This window comes from Crotalus tigris, unplaced genomic scaffold (assembly GCF_016545835.1).
Source record: "Crotalus tigris isolate CLP2741 ecotype Arizona unplaced genomic scaffold, ASM1654583v1 scf7180000017847.2079705, whole genome shotgun sequence".
Lineage (NCBI taxonomy): Eukaryota > Metazoa > Chordata > Lepidosauria > Squamata > Viperidae > Crotalus > Crotalus tigris.
Window position 1 is genome coordinate 2,032,019 of NW_024096670.1, and position 19,134 is coordinate 2,051,152.

General features: G+C 37.2%; 1 protein-coding gene across 6 annotated transcripts in view; it reads left to right on the forward strand.

Moving 5' to 3' along the window:
* Positions 1 to 19,134, forward strand: part of GRID1 (glutamate ionotropic receptor delta type subunit 1) — a 681,623-nt gene that overhangs the window by 657,685 nt on the left and 4,804 nt on the right. For 4 of the 6 annotated variants that reach the window (XM_039343408.1, XM_039343404.1, XM_039343405.1 and 1 more), the window contains exons 14-15: positions 11,070 to 11,236; positions 12,219 to 12,459. In XM_039343408.1, coding sequence (XP_039199342.1) covers positions 11,070 to 11,236; positions 12,219 to 12,459 — 408 coding nt within the window. Of the gene's footprint in view, positions 1 to 11,069; positions 11,237 to 12,218; positions 12,460 to 13,403; positions 13,499 to 19,134 lie in introns of all 6 variants that reach the window. The other 2 variants (XM_039343409.1, XM_039343406.1) reach the window with 2 other exon arrangements.

Here is a 19,134-nt window from a genome sequence, read left to right on the forward strand (position 1 = left end):
GTGAAATGGTTGTTCGACCCCAACGGGGTCCCGACCCACAGGTTGAGAACCGCTGCCCTAGAATGCTTCGAATATATTCTTGCACCCCTTACAAAAGCTCAAAACGAATTGTGCATCTACACTATAATTTTGAAACTTCCAAACCCAAGTTTTTGCACTCCCTGGAATATTGTCTCACACCCCCAGGGGGACCCCTGCTCTAGATGGCTCACAAGAATGAAAAAAATAAAGAAATAAAAAGGAAGTTTAAACAAAGCTAAAGTAAAATAATAGAACAATAAAACAAAGTAAAAGAAAACAAAGAAAATGCATCAATATGACTAGTAAAAAAAATGGGGGGGGTGGAGTCTGCTGTCAGTCTAGCAGCCATAATAATAATAATTGCAGTACTCTAAATCATTGCAACAATTGTTGCAATGGACCACTTATTACAAACTATTTGTAACCATTTGTTTACTCAAAATCACCTTATGGTTGGCAGCATGCTGTAGCCTTTCCAGAGATTTATCCAAGCATGTATCATGGTCAGTAGCCTGCCTGTTATAGTAATGGTTGCAAATAAAAATCAACTTATGTTAGAAATGTTAGAAAAAGAAACATGTACCAAAAAATTTTGGTTCTTTTCCTCTTTTTGCATGAATGAAAACATTCAGAGTTGCATTTTGATACATCGTGATCAGAGAGAAAGCCCCGGGACATGTTTACTTGATCAATTAGGTTGTCAATCAAACAGGAAGGCAGGGCTGGGGATGCCAGACAGTGTAGAAATGGGATAATGGAAATGAGAATTTCCACCTAGCCTCACAAAGAAACACAAATTTTCAGTGACAGACAATCTGGGCAACTGTGTAGAGTGATAAGGCACATCTGGCTTTGCAGTTACAGCAGAAAGCTGAAAGGTGTGAGCTGATTGCAGAAAATGTAGAAATTCTACAATTGAGTGCAGGTGATCCACAATGACCCTTTCCGAAGCCCCTGTCTATCGTCTTAAACTCCTATTAAGTGTTGGTGCTTCTTGCCAACCTTATAATCTTGTACAGGTAGCAAATTTTAATATATCTATCTGCCCTCTGCAAAGTGCTGCAGTATAAAAAATAAATCTGAAAAACCTGCTGCCTATAAATTTAGAAATCCTTTATTCTGTATGCCAGGAGTTTATAGCAGAAACGTCTTTATACTTCCGTTTTGTTTTGTTGTTGTTGTTTTGTCTTCCCCCTCTCTCTCTCTAGATAATTAGAATTGGGAAGAACGCTTAGAGAAAAATGAATGGCAAGCCAAATTTATGCACAGCATAACACATACCAGTTATTGGATAGATTTTGAGAGGGGAAGAGAATCAGACAGTCAGTGGTGTTCTGCCATTTTTTTTTTTTTTTGCAAGAATTCCTTGTTTCCAACTGTACTTCAACAACTGTATCATTTGGAAAAAATGTGACATTTTTTTAAAAAAAGGTCTCATCTCTTGTTACCCATTTTAACTTCCTTTATAATGCTTCCCTGTATTGTAGCTGTCTCTGGGATGCAATTAAGCAGATTTCTGTTTAACCTTTGTGCACATTGAAAAAAACCTTCCTAACGTATGAAGAGCTGATGGCAGAATATCAAGATTCTGCCCATCATTTTTTCCCAGTCTTAAATTCCATCAAGAGTGGAATTTGCCTCTGTTACCATGCCTTTCACCCCTGATCTTGTAATGTGTCAATCCATTTAGTTCAACCACTCCCCACTGTTTTTTCCACAGATCTGTTTTTCACAGAATCATGGTACATATCAATGTCGCTTTGTGTGATTGCGGCTCAGTCTGATTTCCCATGGAAATCCAAAGAACTTTTGCCTGGAGGCAGATCCCAGATTTGCTTTAGGAAAAGTTTCATTGCCAATTCTAATCTTTTTGGCCCAAAATGAATAATAAAGACGGTGCGACTGACTCTTCAAATTGCAGGGCGAGCCACTAGCATTCCTAACACTCTGATAATCATTTGCATGTATTCAGCGAGTGAATAGTACGTGATCAGATTCCATATTTAGAAAACGTCGCTTGCAAGACATTGTCTGCATGGGTTCTCCTTGGGAAGGAAAAGTGAGTGGGAATATTCAAATACTTGTTGAAAGTGTTCTGCATCGTAAATTTGATTCTTGCGCCATTGAATTCAGTTAGAAGCCTCCATTGACCTTAAATAGCTTTAGATCACACCTTTGTATAACTGCATTTCCTGATCTGTTCATTTGCAGATCTGAAGTCCTGCCATCAAACATTTAAATTATTATTTTTTTCTCACTGTGGCATCGTCATTTTTTTGCTTCTCTAAATACTGGGAAATAAGTAAGAACTAGGCAGATTTTAGTTGAACGTAGGCACCATCTGTACATTTCCATGTAATTGTTTACTGAAATTCATTTTTGGTACACATGCCAAGCTGTATGTGTTGACAAAGCATTCCTTTCCCAGTGTGTGGTGTACATACAACAATGCATGCATAACAGCACAGCAAAGGGAAATATGCCCCCTTACAGTAGAGGAGAAAAAAAAGTCAAATAACAAGGTTGTGCAGACATGGTCCAACATGCTCCAGAAATCTTCTGTCTCCAAATGATCTGAAGACAGAGTATCATTTGGAAAATACCAAGCATTGCTTTCAATGGGAGAAATCTCATAGTTGTGTTTAAAAATATGCATACAATTGTGTTCCCCCCCCCCCTTGGAAAAAGAGCTCAGGGTTTAATTGCTACAATGAAACCACCTTTTTAAAGGCCTTCTAAAAAAACCTTCCTAGGTTTGGATATGTTTGCACTGAAGATTATTCTCTTATAAGATTGTGTACTTTATATGATCCCAGTTTGTTCCTACAGAGGGAGGGGGGAACCACCATCCTTTTCCAGAATAATATCTTGACTACATCTACATCCTGCCTGTGATTTTTGTTTTGAGAATTTAGCAGAATTTAGCAGTATCATAATTATGCTTTCCAAACTCCATTATGCTCACAGTGAGCTTCATGTCTCCATCCTCTTACTCTCTAAGAAGCTTATGGTTTCATTTGAAAAAAAAAAAGCCATTGGGAGTAAGACAACTGATGGTGATCTAATGAGGAGGTCCCTCTGATGGATTAAAACCTTCTCATCTATTTCAGGTGGATGGCAAACTGTATTTGTTTACTTGGAAACACATTTGAGTTCAGATTTTAGTTGAGCTAGTTGCGTATCCTTACAACCACTGAGAGTAAAGGAGCACCAGTTTTTATTTCAAAGTAACACCACAAAAATAGAAAACAGGATATCCAAATCCTACTCCTTATATTACTTTCTAAAAATGTAATAGTTTTTTTTTTCAAAGATAACTTTAGTTAAACTAACCTGGGTCTATATTTTCCAAGGATTTTTGTGTTGTTTGCACAGCTTTTGTCTAACATGCCAACTTGTGTAACATGCTGGATTTTGGGGAGTGGCTCAGGATCCACTTCCCACATGTCTGGGATCAAACAGATCCACTTCCCACATGTCTGGGATCAAACAGATAAGTAGGAAATTTCAGCTTCCTTTTTTCAAATTATGCTAATAATATATGATACGAAATACGTTTACTGAATGAATAAGTAGGCCATTAACAAGCCTGTATGACTATTTAGCATTTCTTTATTTTGTCAGATAAATGAACTCATACATTTTCATAAGTGTATAAAACAAGACCCTTTTTATAAGGCAAACATCAATTTATTATAGATATTTATTTAACATTAATGTTTCACCATCATCTTGGCAAACAGTTTTTTTTAAAAAAAAAAACACTTTAGATCATTTAGCAAACTGTTGAAGAATAAGAAGGCTATCTAAATTTAGATACCGATACTGTCAAACTAAATCTGATTATTAGACCTAATTTGTCCTGATTGTCTGATTGTGGTCCTAATGTGTAACATTCATGTTGTAAATGTCATCCTTTGTAGCTTTTATTTTTTTTTCATGTCTGGAAACTGTGGTTTTTCAGACCAAAGCCATTTTCCCATTAGAAAATGGAAGAGAAGATGTATTTCTATAGATGGGGGAAAAAACCATGGACTATTTATTGAAGTTTCTTATAGTAGTAGACTATGTGATTTTTTTTTTATTTTTGGGGGGGGACATGACTCATGGTGCTGTTTTATAGGCTGCATATGTGTGTGGAGACTTTTCATAAAAACACAGAGCTTCTAATGTTTCTGGAATCTAAGAGGGAACCATTTTATCTTCACTTAGCATCCATTAGCCTTGAAAATGTGGGCATTCTTAAAACCTACTTGTGAACATGATGTCTTCATAGGATGGAAAGGCTTGTCAAGGTGAATTGATGCCCTGGTATTGATCAGTAAGTGGACTAGAAGTCTCAAAATAGCCACTCAATGTTTGTTTAGGATTTCTGTTTTCTGCATTTGAGACAGGAAGAAAAAACAAAACAGGGAGGCATAAATGTCTCCTTCCTATCTGCTTTTGACTTGCTGCAGTGCAATGGAAACTTTAAAACCAGGTGTAGATTCCTACTCAGACCAAACTTTTCTGGATATTCCAGAGAGAATGCCTCTTTCCACCTCTAACCCAGCTGGCATTATTGCCATGCTTGAGCAGTGAACAAAAAAACATGCAAATATTGAGAAGATCAAGGATATTATATTTTCATGTGGTTGCAGAGCTCATGTAAATCATGTATCATGTGTCTTTCAAAACATTTGGTTGAAATTTGGACAGAAAGCAGACAGCTCAGAGCTACGGTGAGGTCTTCAGTGCTGGAACTGTTTAATCAATTGAACCTGATTGTGATAACACGATGCAATTGTTTTTTCAGTTCCAGAGTTAATTTCAACATGTTAAAACTGTTTTATCTCCATGTCAGAAAGATATATACATCAATCCTGATTTCAAACTTAGCACCCCCTTTTTAAATCCAGCTGTGACAAACTAGACCTCAGTATAACGTCTAGGCAGGAGATAGCATATTTTAGTTATATGCCTTTATATATTTAAAATAGGCCTTTAAAGAAGGCCTATTTTAGACAAGAAGCAAGGGATGGAAACTAATCAAGGAGAGAAGCAACCCAGAACTTGGGAGAAATTTCCTGATAGTGAGGACAATTAATCAGACTTGCCTCCAAAAGTTGTGGGTTTACAAGAAGAAATTGGATGTTGATTTGTCTGAAATGGTATAGATGGTTCTCTGCTTGAGCAGGGAGGTGGACTAGAAGACCTCCAAGGTCCCTTCAAATTCTGTTATTCTGTTCATTCTGTGCTTATCCTTCCTTGAAAATACAAAAAGAAAAGTTAATTGTTCTTCTCCGCATGATGGTTTAAATGAAGAAAATAGAGCACTGCACTTTTATTGCATTTATATCAAACTAGCTGATCTCAAGAAAAAAAAAAGCTAAATGCAATTGGACTTTCTAGGATTTAGGTGAGGAAACTAAAAGAAGTAAACAAACAAAAAGCATCGCAGAATAAGACAGTGGCAAAAAAAGGCCCATGTGGCTACAAACAACAACAACAATAAGAACAACAACAACCCTGGATGTGTATCTGTAATCATCAGGAATCAAACTCAGCTCACGGGAATCATATCTTTGCCTACCTTTCACTATATGAAATAGTTGTTTGGAAAAGTAATGGAGCGTGAAAAAGATGAACTTGGATAATTATTTCCTCAAGCTCACTGTGAACAAGAGAAATAAGAATGGACAATGGTGACCATTTTCACAGAAGGCTTCATAACTGCAATTAGGCCCTCATGCATGTTGTTGGACACCAACTTTTCTACACTGAATCGATTTTTCCATGCTTTTTTAAGTACAGTACATCAGTGAGGGCAGCAATAGTTGTGCACCTCCCTCATTTAATGTTCTATTATCCTAACTCTGAATGCAGATCTAAAAGGTTTTTGAAAGAAAAGTTTTGGGTTGGCACTTTCATTCGTGCTGGAAAAGAAGGCCCAGGCAGCGTTCTCCATTCCATTCCTTTCCCTTCGCAGCCCTGATCTCAGAAATGGATGTTAGGAAGCTGGTTGTCTCTCCTATAGACTATGTTCTGTTGATTGGGTAATAGATTTTTTTTTTCCTTGTACTATTTTTGAAACCAATGTGAGACATCTGAGTTACACAAAACTCACCTTAACATGCTGAAGAGAGGCTGACCAAGATGTCTCATTTGTCCTTTGCCTTCCTTTTTGTTCTTTCTTTGAAAAAAAAAGATGCCCAGTATAGACGGCCTTCATTTCTTCATCCAGAAATGCCTCATCAAATATTTTACTTCATTTTGCTGAAAGGCTAAGGCCACACTTTGGTTCTCCTCATTTGGCTCCTTCACCATTCCTTTATCTTCTTTTATCAACTAGGAGTTCTATATGCTCCAATTGTTGGCTGATACGTGGGATTCAGAAAAAAACCCTACTCTATCACTCTCCCCTATTCAGGATTCAGTTACCACATTTTAAGACTAATAGATTAGATTAAAAGGGATAAACCTTTGTGAGTCTGAACTCAGTTCATCAGAAGCTTATGCCTTTTAATCAGGTTTATTAGTCTGAAAAGTTAATTGACTCCCGAATGTTCGCTACTATCATCTAACATGGACTTCTTCTACCACATATTCCAACTGAGTCTCAGAGAAAGGACAGGTGATCCTTTGGCCTCCCTTGTAGCAATACTGTCAAACTTAACTCCTATGATTTGTCCCCCCCAAAATATTGGAATTGTGGTTTACAAAATGAAGTGGACTGGGATTGGAAATCTGTGCCCACTTTCTCTCAAAGAACCACCATTTGCATTGGAACATATTTTCTTGAGACAATAAGGTAATAGATTCATCCATTAGAGTATACTTTCTTGAGACAATAAGATAATAGTTCAATCTTTTAAAGATTGCTTTTAAACATTGCTTTAGATCAATGGCTCTTTTATGACTTGTGGACTTCAACTCCCATGGCTCAGCTTGGAAACCTCTCCCTTTCCCCTCAGCATGGCTGGCTCAGGAGTTCTGGGAGTTGAAGTCCACAAGTCATAAAAGAGCCAAGATTGCTAGTAAACTTATTACAGTTGATTCACCATTATGGTTTGGTCTCGGGTTTTAAGATTAATGTAAATAAGACTAAAATTTTACCTAAAAATTTGTCGAGTCAGGAGAAGCAGATTTTGGTTAACTCGACGGGTTTTGAGATTGTTAATAAGGTAAAATATTTGGGGGTGATGCTGTCTGTTTCTAATGCAAAACTATTTAAAAATAATTATGAAAGGTTGTGGGTCGGGGTACAGAAAGACTTGAAGAATTGGGAAAAGCTGCAATTATCCCTCATGGGAAGAATTGCAGTGATAAAAATGAATATTCTACCCAAGTTTCTTTTTTTGTTTCAAATGTTACCAATTTTGAAAAATGAGATTAATTTAAATGAGTGGCAGAAGGGTCTCAATAAATTTATTTGGGCAGGGAAAAAACCAAGGGTTAAGTTCAAAATTATGCAAGACTTCCGTGAGAGGGGCGGACTCAAGGTACCAAATTTGAAATTATATTATGATGCGGTGGTTTTAACTTTAATTAGTGACTGGGTAAATTTGACAAATTCTGAGATACTTTATCTAGAGGGATGGGATTTACTTTATGGGTGGCATGCCTATTTAATATTTAATAAAAAAATAGATTGGGCTTTTAAATCTCATATTTTAAGAATTTCTTTACTTAGGATTTGGAGAAAATATTATAAAAGTGATTTTAAAGTACCATTATGGGCTATACCTTGGCATGCGATAGAAGGAATAAAAAGAGGGGTTAAAATGGATATGGTGTCTTACAGACAGTTACTTAAATGGGATGGACAAAACTGGCAATTAAAATCACGGGAAGAATTAGCACAAGAAAATTTTACTTATTCTTGGTTCCAATATAGGCAACTACTAGATAGATGGAAGATGGATTGTAAGGTGGGTTTTCTTAGAGAAGATGAAAATCTTATTAAGCAACTGAAGGATCAAAGACAAACCCACATTAAGAGAATTTATGGGGTTTTAGTTGAATTGGACTCAGAAACGGAACTAATTAAAGATTGTATGATTAGATGGGCGCAGAACTTTGGTGAGCCAGTTTCATTGGACACCTGGGAAACTATTTGGGTGAGAAATGTCAAATTTACTCAAGCACAGAATTAAGGGAGAATTTTTATAAAATGTTTTATAGATGGCACCTTGATCCACAAAAAATGTCTTACATGTACCCTGACGTGCAACCTAAATGTTGGAGATGTGGTTATAAGGAGGCTTCCTATTATCATATTTGGTGGTCATGTAGAGAGATAAAAGCATTTTGGATCAAAATATGGTGGAATATCCAGAGAATTTTTAGAAGGAGGGTAAAATTTACTCCGCAATTATTTTTGTTAGGTATTGTTACAGATTGTGATACAAAGGAGGTTGTATTGATGTTAAACTGATCACAGCCGCGAGGCTGTTAATTGGACAATATTGGAAGAAGGAATCTTTGCCTACATTGCAGGAATGGTTTTTTAAAGTAGCTTATCTGGCAGAAATGGCAAAGATTTCGGCTTTCTTAAAGCAACAAACGCAAGAGAAGTTTTTTGCTATCTGGGACAAATGGATAAAATTTATACAATTTAGATTGGGTATACAAAAATATTATATAGCTTTTTCATAAGTTTTATTTTTATATATATTATAGATATCTTTTTTATATATATAAATATAAAGTTTTTAATTTAATTTTTATTTTTATTTTTTTTTTTTTTTTATTATTATTATTTCTTAAGCCTATATTCTGCTCTGGGAAGCTCAGGGGGGGGGAAGGGAGGGTTTTTGGGAGGGGTGTGGGGTGGGGGTTTTTTTTATATGTATTGTTTAATTTTTTTTTCTTTTGTATATGTTGTTTTTTGTTCTGTATTGTTCTTGTTTTTTTTTGTAAAATTTATAAAACTTTTAATAAAAAAAAAAAAAAAAAAAAAAAAAGACCCAAGATTGCCAACCCCTGCTTTAGATGAAAATGGCTGTTATGTATTTAAATTACTAGTATACCCTACCACATAAACTCTTAATTCATTAAATACTAGTAATGATTGTGGTGTTCAACAAAAAAAGTACAAAGCGTGGTGGTATCATAACATTGCTCCACATCTTACAAAAGAGGACAGGATAACTTATTTAGTGATTGTTATTTTCAGCAGTACTGTAGCTATCTGGTTAAAATAGCATCTTTTCTCAGTTTCTGATAAAAAATACTCAGTGCCCAAATTCAAAGAAAAAGAGACACCCTTGTGCTTATGATGATGCACTCTTTAAGAATTCGCTTAAAATTCAAGGTCCCAAGGCCCAGGCTGAACAAATACATAAAACTTTTGTTTAATACTTTGGAAGTCTGAATTTATGATTCCTCATTTATTTGCATTAGAATCTCCAGACCATCTGTTCCTGTGTGCTTTGCACATTCACTAGAGAGTTAACAACATATTACTTAAATGCATTAGGAAGTCAATGATTATTTTAACCAAGCGAAGTGATCTTTTTTTTTTCTTTTCTCATGAATTTCCATCCAGAGACATTTCTTACATATTAAGATAGCAGAAATTATTTACATTTGTTGCAAACATACAGCCTGCAGGCACTGTTTAGAATCCCAATTAAGGCTGACATTTGCAGATGAGCTGTGTAGGTGTGTACTAATATAAGCCAATATTAGCCAAATGAATCTAGTGGGAAAATACACTTCTTCCCTCTGCCGTGACATTCGGTGAAGGCTTTCTGTAACAGCTTACCGCTTCTCAAATTTCTGATAATGAAAACATGCTATTTGTTTGAAATAAAACTGGTTTCAGGCTTTATTATGATGAGCTGTTTTACTTCGTAGCGTTAAGGTAATCCATCAACTTTAATTAAAGGCTGCATTATATTACCACATTCATTAAGGTAGATATCTTTTTGTGCCTTCCATTTTTCTATTCTTTCCAAGAATTGGAGAATGGATTCCAAACCGGAGGCGAGATGGGCGGCAAATAAATCCAATAATATTGTTAAGTAATTAAACTGTACAGAATTTCTAAGCCAGCATTTGGGGAGAGCTTCTGTGAAGCTGTAATGGGATTCAAGAATGACTTTGGAAATGCTGCCTAGAGCATAATCAGATAAGAGAAGGTGAGCCCACAGCTGCATAACAGACAGAGAAAGAATCTTAGAAAAGATCCAGGTTACCTTGTTGTTGTTAATTGCGAAGTCGTGTCCGACCCGTCGCGACCCCATGGACAATGTTCCTCCAGGTCTTCCTGCCCTCTACCATCTTCTGGAGTCCATTTAAATTCACACCTACTGCTTCAGTGACTCCATCCAGCCATCTCATTCTCTGTCGTCCCCTTCTTCTATTGCCCTCAATCTTTCCCAACATTAGGCTCTTCTCCAGTGAGTCCTTCCTTCTCATTAGGTGCCAGGTTACCTTACCAGGCGCTAAAAAGAAATGGTGGGAGATTTGTACTTTCAGACTTGTAAGATTCTGTTAATGTAGCCTTGCAATAAAATAGAATTAGCTCATTTTGTTGGGTTTTCTGTCTGGCCTACTTGAGACGATGACAGGTGTTTAGGGACAGTTCATGTAATCTGAATAAATCTCCCTTTTGCTTAGCCAGGGAGAATCCTTGCTCTATCTTTCCAGTCATCCGCTGGTAACATTGCATTGTGCCGCACTACATTACAAGATTAGGATTGGCAAGACTAGACATATTCGGTCCTTAAAATAAAAAAATAACCATCTAAAAGAGGCATATCTTCCTGATGTTTGCCAATCAGACTGGGGCAATCAGTTTTAGAAGAGAGGGGAAGAGAAGCATGGGGTTTAGATAACACATCCAAAATCTTATGTGTAACCTGATTTGGAAGAAGATCTCTCAGAACAGGAGGAAAAAAAAATGATTTCTGAGCACTGCAGTCTGACCAGCTTTGTCTGAGAACTTGAGGAAAACTCAAGAATTGGAGCGCTGGTAACTGGTGTGGATCAGTTCTGAAAGGGCAGGCTTGGATGTACGTGATTTGTTTTTCAAAGTTATTTTCTATTATCTTTTTTTGCAGGCCAAGAAAGGCAACTATGCATTCCTGTGGGATATGGCTGTGATAGAATACGCAGCCTTGACAGACGATGAGTGCTCTGTGACCGTGATTGGAAATAGCGTCAGTAGCAAAGGGTACGGGCTGGCTCTTCAACATGGCAGCCCATACAGGGATCTCTTCTCGCAAAGGTAACAGATTAAGAGCAAAAGCAAAAATTGAGTATCCTTTATAAACAGCACATCTGGGTAGCTAAGCTGTGTGCTTTGTTGCCCCTGTAATGCCACAACTGAGAGCTCTAAGAATAACAATCATGCACCATTAGTGGTGATGTATGGTCTGCTCTTGGTCAGCTGGCATAGTGAATTGTTAGATGCAATGTTTGCTTCAGCCCTACACCATGACTCGCAAAGTTGATCAAAATTGTTCCTCAAAACTGCATCTGCAGGTCATTTGATATCAAATGGGTCATTATATCCATAAATAACATGACAAGCAATTCTATAAAAATCTCAAAATATGTCCCCACATCTTGCAGAGCTATGGGTAACCTTGCTATACTTCTGGGTGATCCTGAATCAACCTGTTCTGCTATTCCTCATAAGCAAACTGGTTTTCTTCACGCACAACCAAGGAATGGGGTATCAACCTTCCTCATGTCCTAAAAAAAAAAAAAAAAAACAACAAAAACAGGACTTCTAATCATTGCTTTAGCAAATTAAAATTAAAAAATAATCTCAGTGGGAACTCCTGCTTAGAGGACATTCCTGACTTGGTTGACTTTTATGATTATAGATGTATCGTTGTATACTGCCAAAAGTTCTAAGAACCAGTAGAATTTGCACACCCGTCTGTGGGGTTCGCTTCAGAAACAGGCAGAGATCATGGATAGGTTTCAAGAGTCAAAGTCAAAATAATTGTGTCTTAACAACATGGTTCTCCAAAGCCACCTGTACCTCTACCAGCATTGATTATAGTAACATATTTTTTTAACTCAAACCTATATTAGGATGCCTGCATCCAACTGTCCAACTTTTTTATCTTATATTAACCATGCAAAGAAAAACCATTTTACATTTCATGCCAATTTTCAACTTTTTCGACATTTTCTGTTACACACTGCTTTGTGTTGGTGTTCTCAGCTTCTGGTTTCTTCTGATTGAACTTCTACAGGATTCTAGAACTACAAGAAGCTGGGTACTTGGATGTCTTCAAGGAGAAATGGTGGCCACGAATGGGACGCTGTGACCTGAACAGCCACACCAATGCCCAGACGGATGGGAAAGCCTTGAAGTTGCACAGTTTTGCAGGGGTCTTCTGCATCTTAGCCATCGGCCTGCTCCTGGCCTGTCTAGTGGCCGCCCTTGAGTTGTGGTGGAGCAGCAACCGCTGTCATCAAGAAACACCGAAAGAGGTCCATAACTTTTATTCTTATCACAGCTACAGTAGTGGCCAAAATTGTGGAAACCTTTTGGGAAATGTGTACAGTAGAAATGCCACCTTTGGTTAAGTTTGCACCATTTTTTCTTCTAATTCCTTTATAACTGTAGCCTTGTTCACTTAATAATACTATTTTGCATTGCTTTCTGGGCAACCAGTCAACTCTTTGCACCATTACTTTAATTTTATTACATTTTACAAGCTCACTAAATGAAAGAACACAGAAAAAAATGCAACCAACTTGATAGCAATCACATAACACCCTGACAAATGTCCTCCTCTCAGCTTCAATATATGACATCAATAACTGAATCCTACTGTGATCTGATTGGCTCATTGCCAAAACAAGATGACACCCGATTGGCTCTCTAAACACTCATGCTCATTGGCTACAATCAGATGAAGGAAAGCTACCTGAGATCAACCTAAGCAAATTGTGCTTCCTTTTTCTGGTTATTTGGCTATAACTTTTCATAGAATACAGTACAGATAATTGAACAAACTATGTTGCATTACGTTCTTGATTAAATTATCTTTCCATTGATATATAGTTTTATGGTACTACTTCCCCCCAAAAGTGGTGTTATTAGCCATCAAACCTTAAAAATACACTTTTCCCAAAAGGTTTCCACAATTTTGGCCACTACTGTATGGAATAGGGTGTATAAAACAAAGACCAAGGGGGAGAAAGAGAAAAGAGGTCAAAATGGAGGCATGAAAGTGTTAGGTGCTCTCAGTGGATACTGGTAGAGACGAGGACATTGAAATACAGGGTGGTCTTGTTGTTGTTGCTTTTTTTAAAATATTAAATAATGCCTGTTGTCTTCTTTTTTTTCTTTGAAATCCCATATGTTTGTGTCTTTATGGAAGGTGCCAAAATGTCAGCTCTGCCAACTAAAGTCCTGTATTTATTTATAGAGCAGATACAAGCTGGGAGGCAACAGCACCACAAACATTCCCGCATTGCCTCACCATTGTGCCTCAACCTTGCCTTGGAGAGATCATCTTTAGGGGTAAGAGAGTAGCTCAGCTGCCCTGCCTTTGGCCCTTTCCTTGAGCATGAAAGCTTTAGAAGCACAGGAACAACTTATCTGGTTCTCCCCCCACCCAAAAAAAAAGGAATTCCATACAAAACCCTCATTTTTTTCTTAAACCGAGTGGTCAGTGGTCCAGGTTAGGATTGTGTACATGCAGAAACCCCCTTTCCACTTGCATGCGTGTGTTTATGACAAAGCACTTGGGGAAAAAAATGTTCAGAAAAGTGCTCCCCCTTTCTGACCCCAGGACAACTAGCCTAAGATATTCCACTTTAGCTAGGAACTGCATCCAATCTATTAAATCTATTGTATAACAAATGTTATAATAATGTTGGCCAATGGTGTCATGGATTCCAAGCAGTTGCTTCCAGGGTTCAGAGGAAAGAAATAGCCCCATTGTTGTTGTTGTTACTTGTGAAGTCATGTCCGACCCATCGCGACCCCATGGACAACGTTCCTCCAGGCCTTCCTGTCTTCTACCATCTTCTAGAATGCATTTAAGCTCAGGCCTATTGCTTCAGTGATTCCATCCAGCCACCTCATTCTCTGTCGTCCCCTTCTTCTTCTCTTGCCCTAAATCTTTCCCAGCATTAGGCTCTTCTCCAGTGAGTCCTTCCTTCTCATTAGGTGGCCAAAGTATTTGAGTTTCAACTTCAGGATCTGGCCTTCTAAAGAGCAGTCGGGGTTGATCTCCTCTAAGACTGACCAGTTTGATCGCCTTGCAGTCCAAGGGACTCGCAGGAGTCTTCTCCAGCACCATAGTTCAAAGGCCTCAATTCTTTGTCACTCAGCCTTTCTTATGGTCCAATCTTCACAACCATACATTACAACTGGGAAAACCATGGCCTTGACTATACACATTTTTGTTGGCAGGGTGATGTCAAGCATGCTATATGTGCGGCTACATGTACAAGCATGTATAGCTAAATGTACGGCCATGTACAGCTAACCGTTTCCCAATGAAGACAGTCCATTTGTTGGAGATTGTGGACCATAATCTCCGGTCCACATTTATGGAGACTTAGATAAGCAATGAGGTTTCTGCAGAACTTTACTTTGGCTCACTGCATCTGAACCGTAGGACACTTGAACAGCCCTCTCTGCTCTGGAATGAAGAAAAAAAATAAGATGACTTATTGCCTAAAATGTTTCAATTATTGAAAGGCAACCATGAAAATCAGGGAAGGAAAATGATTCAGACAAGCATTTCGGGTTGTTTCTACCCCACACAGAGGTGAAGGCATTACAAGATGCACACTCTGTGATTCGTAGATGTTCGAAGTGAAGAAAGGGAGACAACAGCAGAGAAGGATGTGGGGATCAAGGACAGTTTCATGAGTTCTTCTCGCAGTGCAGTTTTCTTTGTGGAGGAAAATACCACTGGGAGGGGGCAGGCATAGAGAATGCATTTTTGACATTATACTATTCTGTTGTCCAGGGTGTGGACCGAGGTATGCTTATTCATTCTAGCCATTAATGCCACAATAATTCATTCTGACAGGTTGAACCTTCTCCCTTTCTTCTTTCTGATCTGTTCCTTAAAAAGGGGACTGTTTTTTTTTTAATATGCTGAATGAATGGCTTGCAAGAACCTGATAGAACACATATGAAATTTACTACCCTCAAAGGATTCCCTTGCAAACATTTCAAGCAATAGTGATCAACCTGTCATGAAAGCATCTTATACAGAGAGAGGGGGGAGGGAGGGAGGGAGGGAGAGAGAGAGGGAGAGAGAGAGAGAGAGAGAGAGAGAAATGCAGCAACTGTGTGCATCAACCAGTTTCTGGTTGACTCAGAGATGTGAAGGCATAAATCACTTAATGGTTGGTAAAACGTTGTGTTTGTTGGGTTTACATTTGTAAAGAAAAATCATTAACAGTTGGTTTCTATAATCCATAATCCACATAGTACAGTTAGTTGATTTCCCCTTTTCCCCAAAATGTCTTCTTTGCAAATCTTGAAATAATACAGTTCTTATTATTTTGATAAATAACAGTTACATATATGATTTCCCCCCCCCCAATATTCCTAGAAATAATGATCACATCAATATAATATTTCTTTTCTATCTAATCATTCTGGTGGCCTCATCTTATATCCCGCTACAGTCCTTATTTAGATTTGTTTCTCCCATAAAGTTCAAAGTTTCCTTGCTGGTTAAAATTTTCTCAACAGATAAGTGCATTTAAAGATTTAAATCCATTTTTCCCATATAAACCATCTCAACACTTTTGCATTTCTTAAAGAATAGGAAAAAACGGTAAAGGAAAGGAAAAAAGAGCAAGAGTAAAGAAACATAAAAAAGTAAAATACTATTTAAAATATATATTCCTCCTAAGCTCATATATATTCATTCAGTTCTTGCTCTTTTTAAACACGATTAAAAATATATATTTAATCTTTAAATATTCCTTTTAATGTGTCTAGTCATCTAATCCTTTTTTTCTTCTTTTTTATACATTATAATTTCCCTAAATTCAGACGTGTTTAATTATCTAAAACGTTTCCTTCATCTAGGCCATTTCAGCAGTATTATATTACTTATATCCAGAAATAAAATAAAGGGGGGGGGAGAAAGCATACAGTATTATCCCATGAGCTCCTGAATGTTCCTTCTAGGAACTAAACCTTCATATTTTTGCATACAGAGCCTGTGCTTTACCACCACTCATGAAACTTGCCTTAAATATATGAAACCTGAAGCCCCCCACTTTTTTTTAAAGTGAAGAGTTAGTAACCCAATTCAGACATGATCTAGCCACCAGGAAGCTATGTTTCACTGTCCTCCACAGAGCCCTGAATTAATACCGTGCAGTATATAAAGAACACAAAGAAAATGCATAAATCACGCAAGATTTCAGCATTCTTGCACAAATTCTGATTCCTACTCTAATATGCATATGTATGTGTGATGCACATCCTATTTTCATATCTTTATGTCTGTTTAAATATCTATAACATGCTGTTTCATTCAAGGCAGATATCAGGGGAAAAATATAGTCCTCATAAACAATGAAAGTTCATTTCTTTTCTGGATTGGGAATATCTCAGTATCTGACCATTTCACACAGATATTTAAACTAGCTGTATGTCAGGTGTACGCCAAGCTTCCTTTGTATCAACCAACAGAAAGGACCCATATAGACCAAACAGAGCTACTTTCTTACTATTTCATTCTGTCAGGAAGAGTGCAGTTCAAAAATGTAATCATATGGCAATATTAGAATTCTTTCCTGCCCATGTTAGCCAACACAATTTAACAATGGCCAGCTTTTCCAAAAGATGGTGGGTTTAGACCATGAAGCTCTGTTCCATGAAGCGAAATGCTTTCTGAATGCTCCTTTGTCACACATGGTAACACCCTGTGTGACCTAGTCTGTAAGACACTAAGAAAAAGGCGCAGGCATGTCTTAAGCAGAGGTTTGAAGCTGCAGGACACAGCTTGACAAACTTTGAGTTTATTGCTTCTTATATACTTGTTACATACGTAGGCTTTACCATTAAACGCTGACATCTTACATTCATAAGTTTAACCATTAGATGCTGACATAAAGTTTCTTCATTGGAAAATTCCTTCATATAAGCAACTATTTTCTAGTAACACATTACATGGTCAAAGACCAGGTAAGAACAAATACAGGTAGATCAAAAGGAGAAAGAACTGACAAAGACAGGAAGAGATAGGAAGGAACTTAAGCATATTATCTGTTTAGGTAGGTGAGGCATTAAGTCAAAAGGGGATGACTTTCTGGCTGCTTCATTAGGACAAAAGGTATCAAAAGGTTATGAGGTTTGTGGGGGGGAAAGCACGGCAGTCTGCCGTGCGTACATTTTTTCCCACACTAGTCAACACACCTTTTGCAGAAAAAGAGCAAATCAGAAGCAAAAGAAGCAAAAAGGGGAAGAATAAAAGAATACACTTCCATGAAATACAATGTACTAAAAATATGGGCGCAAAGAACAAATGGCCACCTAGCTGCATACCTTTTCCCATTTTTTTTAATGAATGAGAATGTCATGTACTTACATCTAACAATATTTCTAATATATGTTTCTGTCTTTGAGGGGCTGTCCATAAATTGCACATTCCTGTACACAGATCAATGCATTATAATTTTTTTGTAGGTGCTAGAAGTAGCTGCAGTGATAAAGAGACACTGATTGATCCTTTATAACTGAGTAAATAAATTGTAGAGAGTAAATTATTTCCCCCTGTTGCTTTCTCTCAGCTTGGCTAGTAATCTCATGTTTCAAAAGCATCAGTGTTTTACTATTTTAAACTTGCATATCCCCAAAAACTAGAATGTCAAAGAAACACATGCCCAAGTCAATAAAGAGATTGCAAATTTCAAAGCAAAATATTTCATATAATTTTTTATCAGCAAGGATTTCATATATCTTCTTGATCTTCTCCAAGTAGCTGTATGGAGAAGAGAGATTAAGGTAGACTTTGAAGTCAATCTTTTTGCAACATATAAAATAAAGACTGAACCAAACTCTGCAAACTATTTGAAATGCAGTCAGCAACATTTATTTTATGTAGCATTAAGTGGTGTTTGACCAAGTCAGTTGCCAGATCTAAATTAATGAGCATAATTTGAGTCTTATTTTTCCCCATTCATATATGCATTATGATTATACCTTCCTCAGTACTGAAACCTTGACTAATGAGGATGTAAATTAATGTACATTAAAAACCAATTGCTTAACCACTTTCTCTAGCTGGCTTAATAGCGCGTAGTGGGAAACTCTAAAAATGGCAAATAAATATATACATTATTTCCGTTTCATCCCATCAGTGGGTTGATTATTATAGCAAGGCCCTTTTTTCCCTCTGTCAGATGTTGACAAGAACTGGAATTACAGCATTGCAAATGTAAAAAAAAAACAAATTGGTAGTGACAGAGGTGGTGGACGCAGAATTGCTAAATGAGTCATTTGTAGGCCATCCATTTTAGATGTGGGCTGGCCTTCAGAGGGTTCACAAAGAACATGTGAGACATTTACACTTTAAAAGCAAGTGGGAGCAGTTAAGAACTGGCATGTCTCATAAACTTGGCAGAGGTTTGAAAAAGCTTCCATGTTCCTTAGAATCCACAATTGTGTCTTGTCTTTGTAGATGAAAAGTTGCAAGCCACCCTGTATAGCAATTGCATTCTATTGTTTGGGAGACTGTTGGCAATTTAAAATGGAGTGGAAAGTCCCAGATTAACCAGCTGGGACCCTCCCTTCTTTCCTTCCTTCTTTTCTTCCTTCCTTCCCTCCCTCCCTCCCTCCCTCCCCCTTCCTCTTTCTTTCTTTCTTTCTTTCTTTCTTTCTTTCTTTCTTTCTTTCTTTCTTTTCTCTCTCTTCTTTCTTTCTTTCTTTCTTTTCTCTCTCTTCTTTTTCTTTCTTTCTTTCTTTCTTTCTTTCTTTCTTTCTTTCTTTCTTTCTTTCTTTCTTTCTTTCTTGCCAAAGAGGAAAAGTTAAGATACAAAATTGCAACAAAAAGGGGAAAAGTGAAGAAGGAGACAATAGGGAAAGTTTAAAAGTGGTACAACCCCCCCTTAAAATAACATTAAAGAAGTTAATTGCAATTCCCTTCAATATATATATGATTATAAAGTAAAACT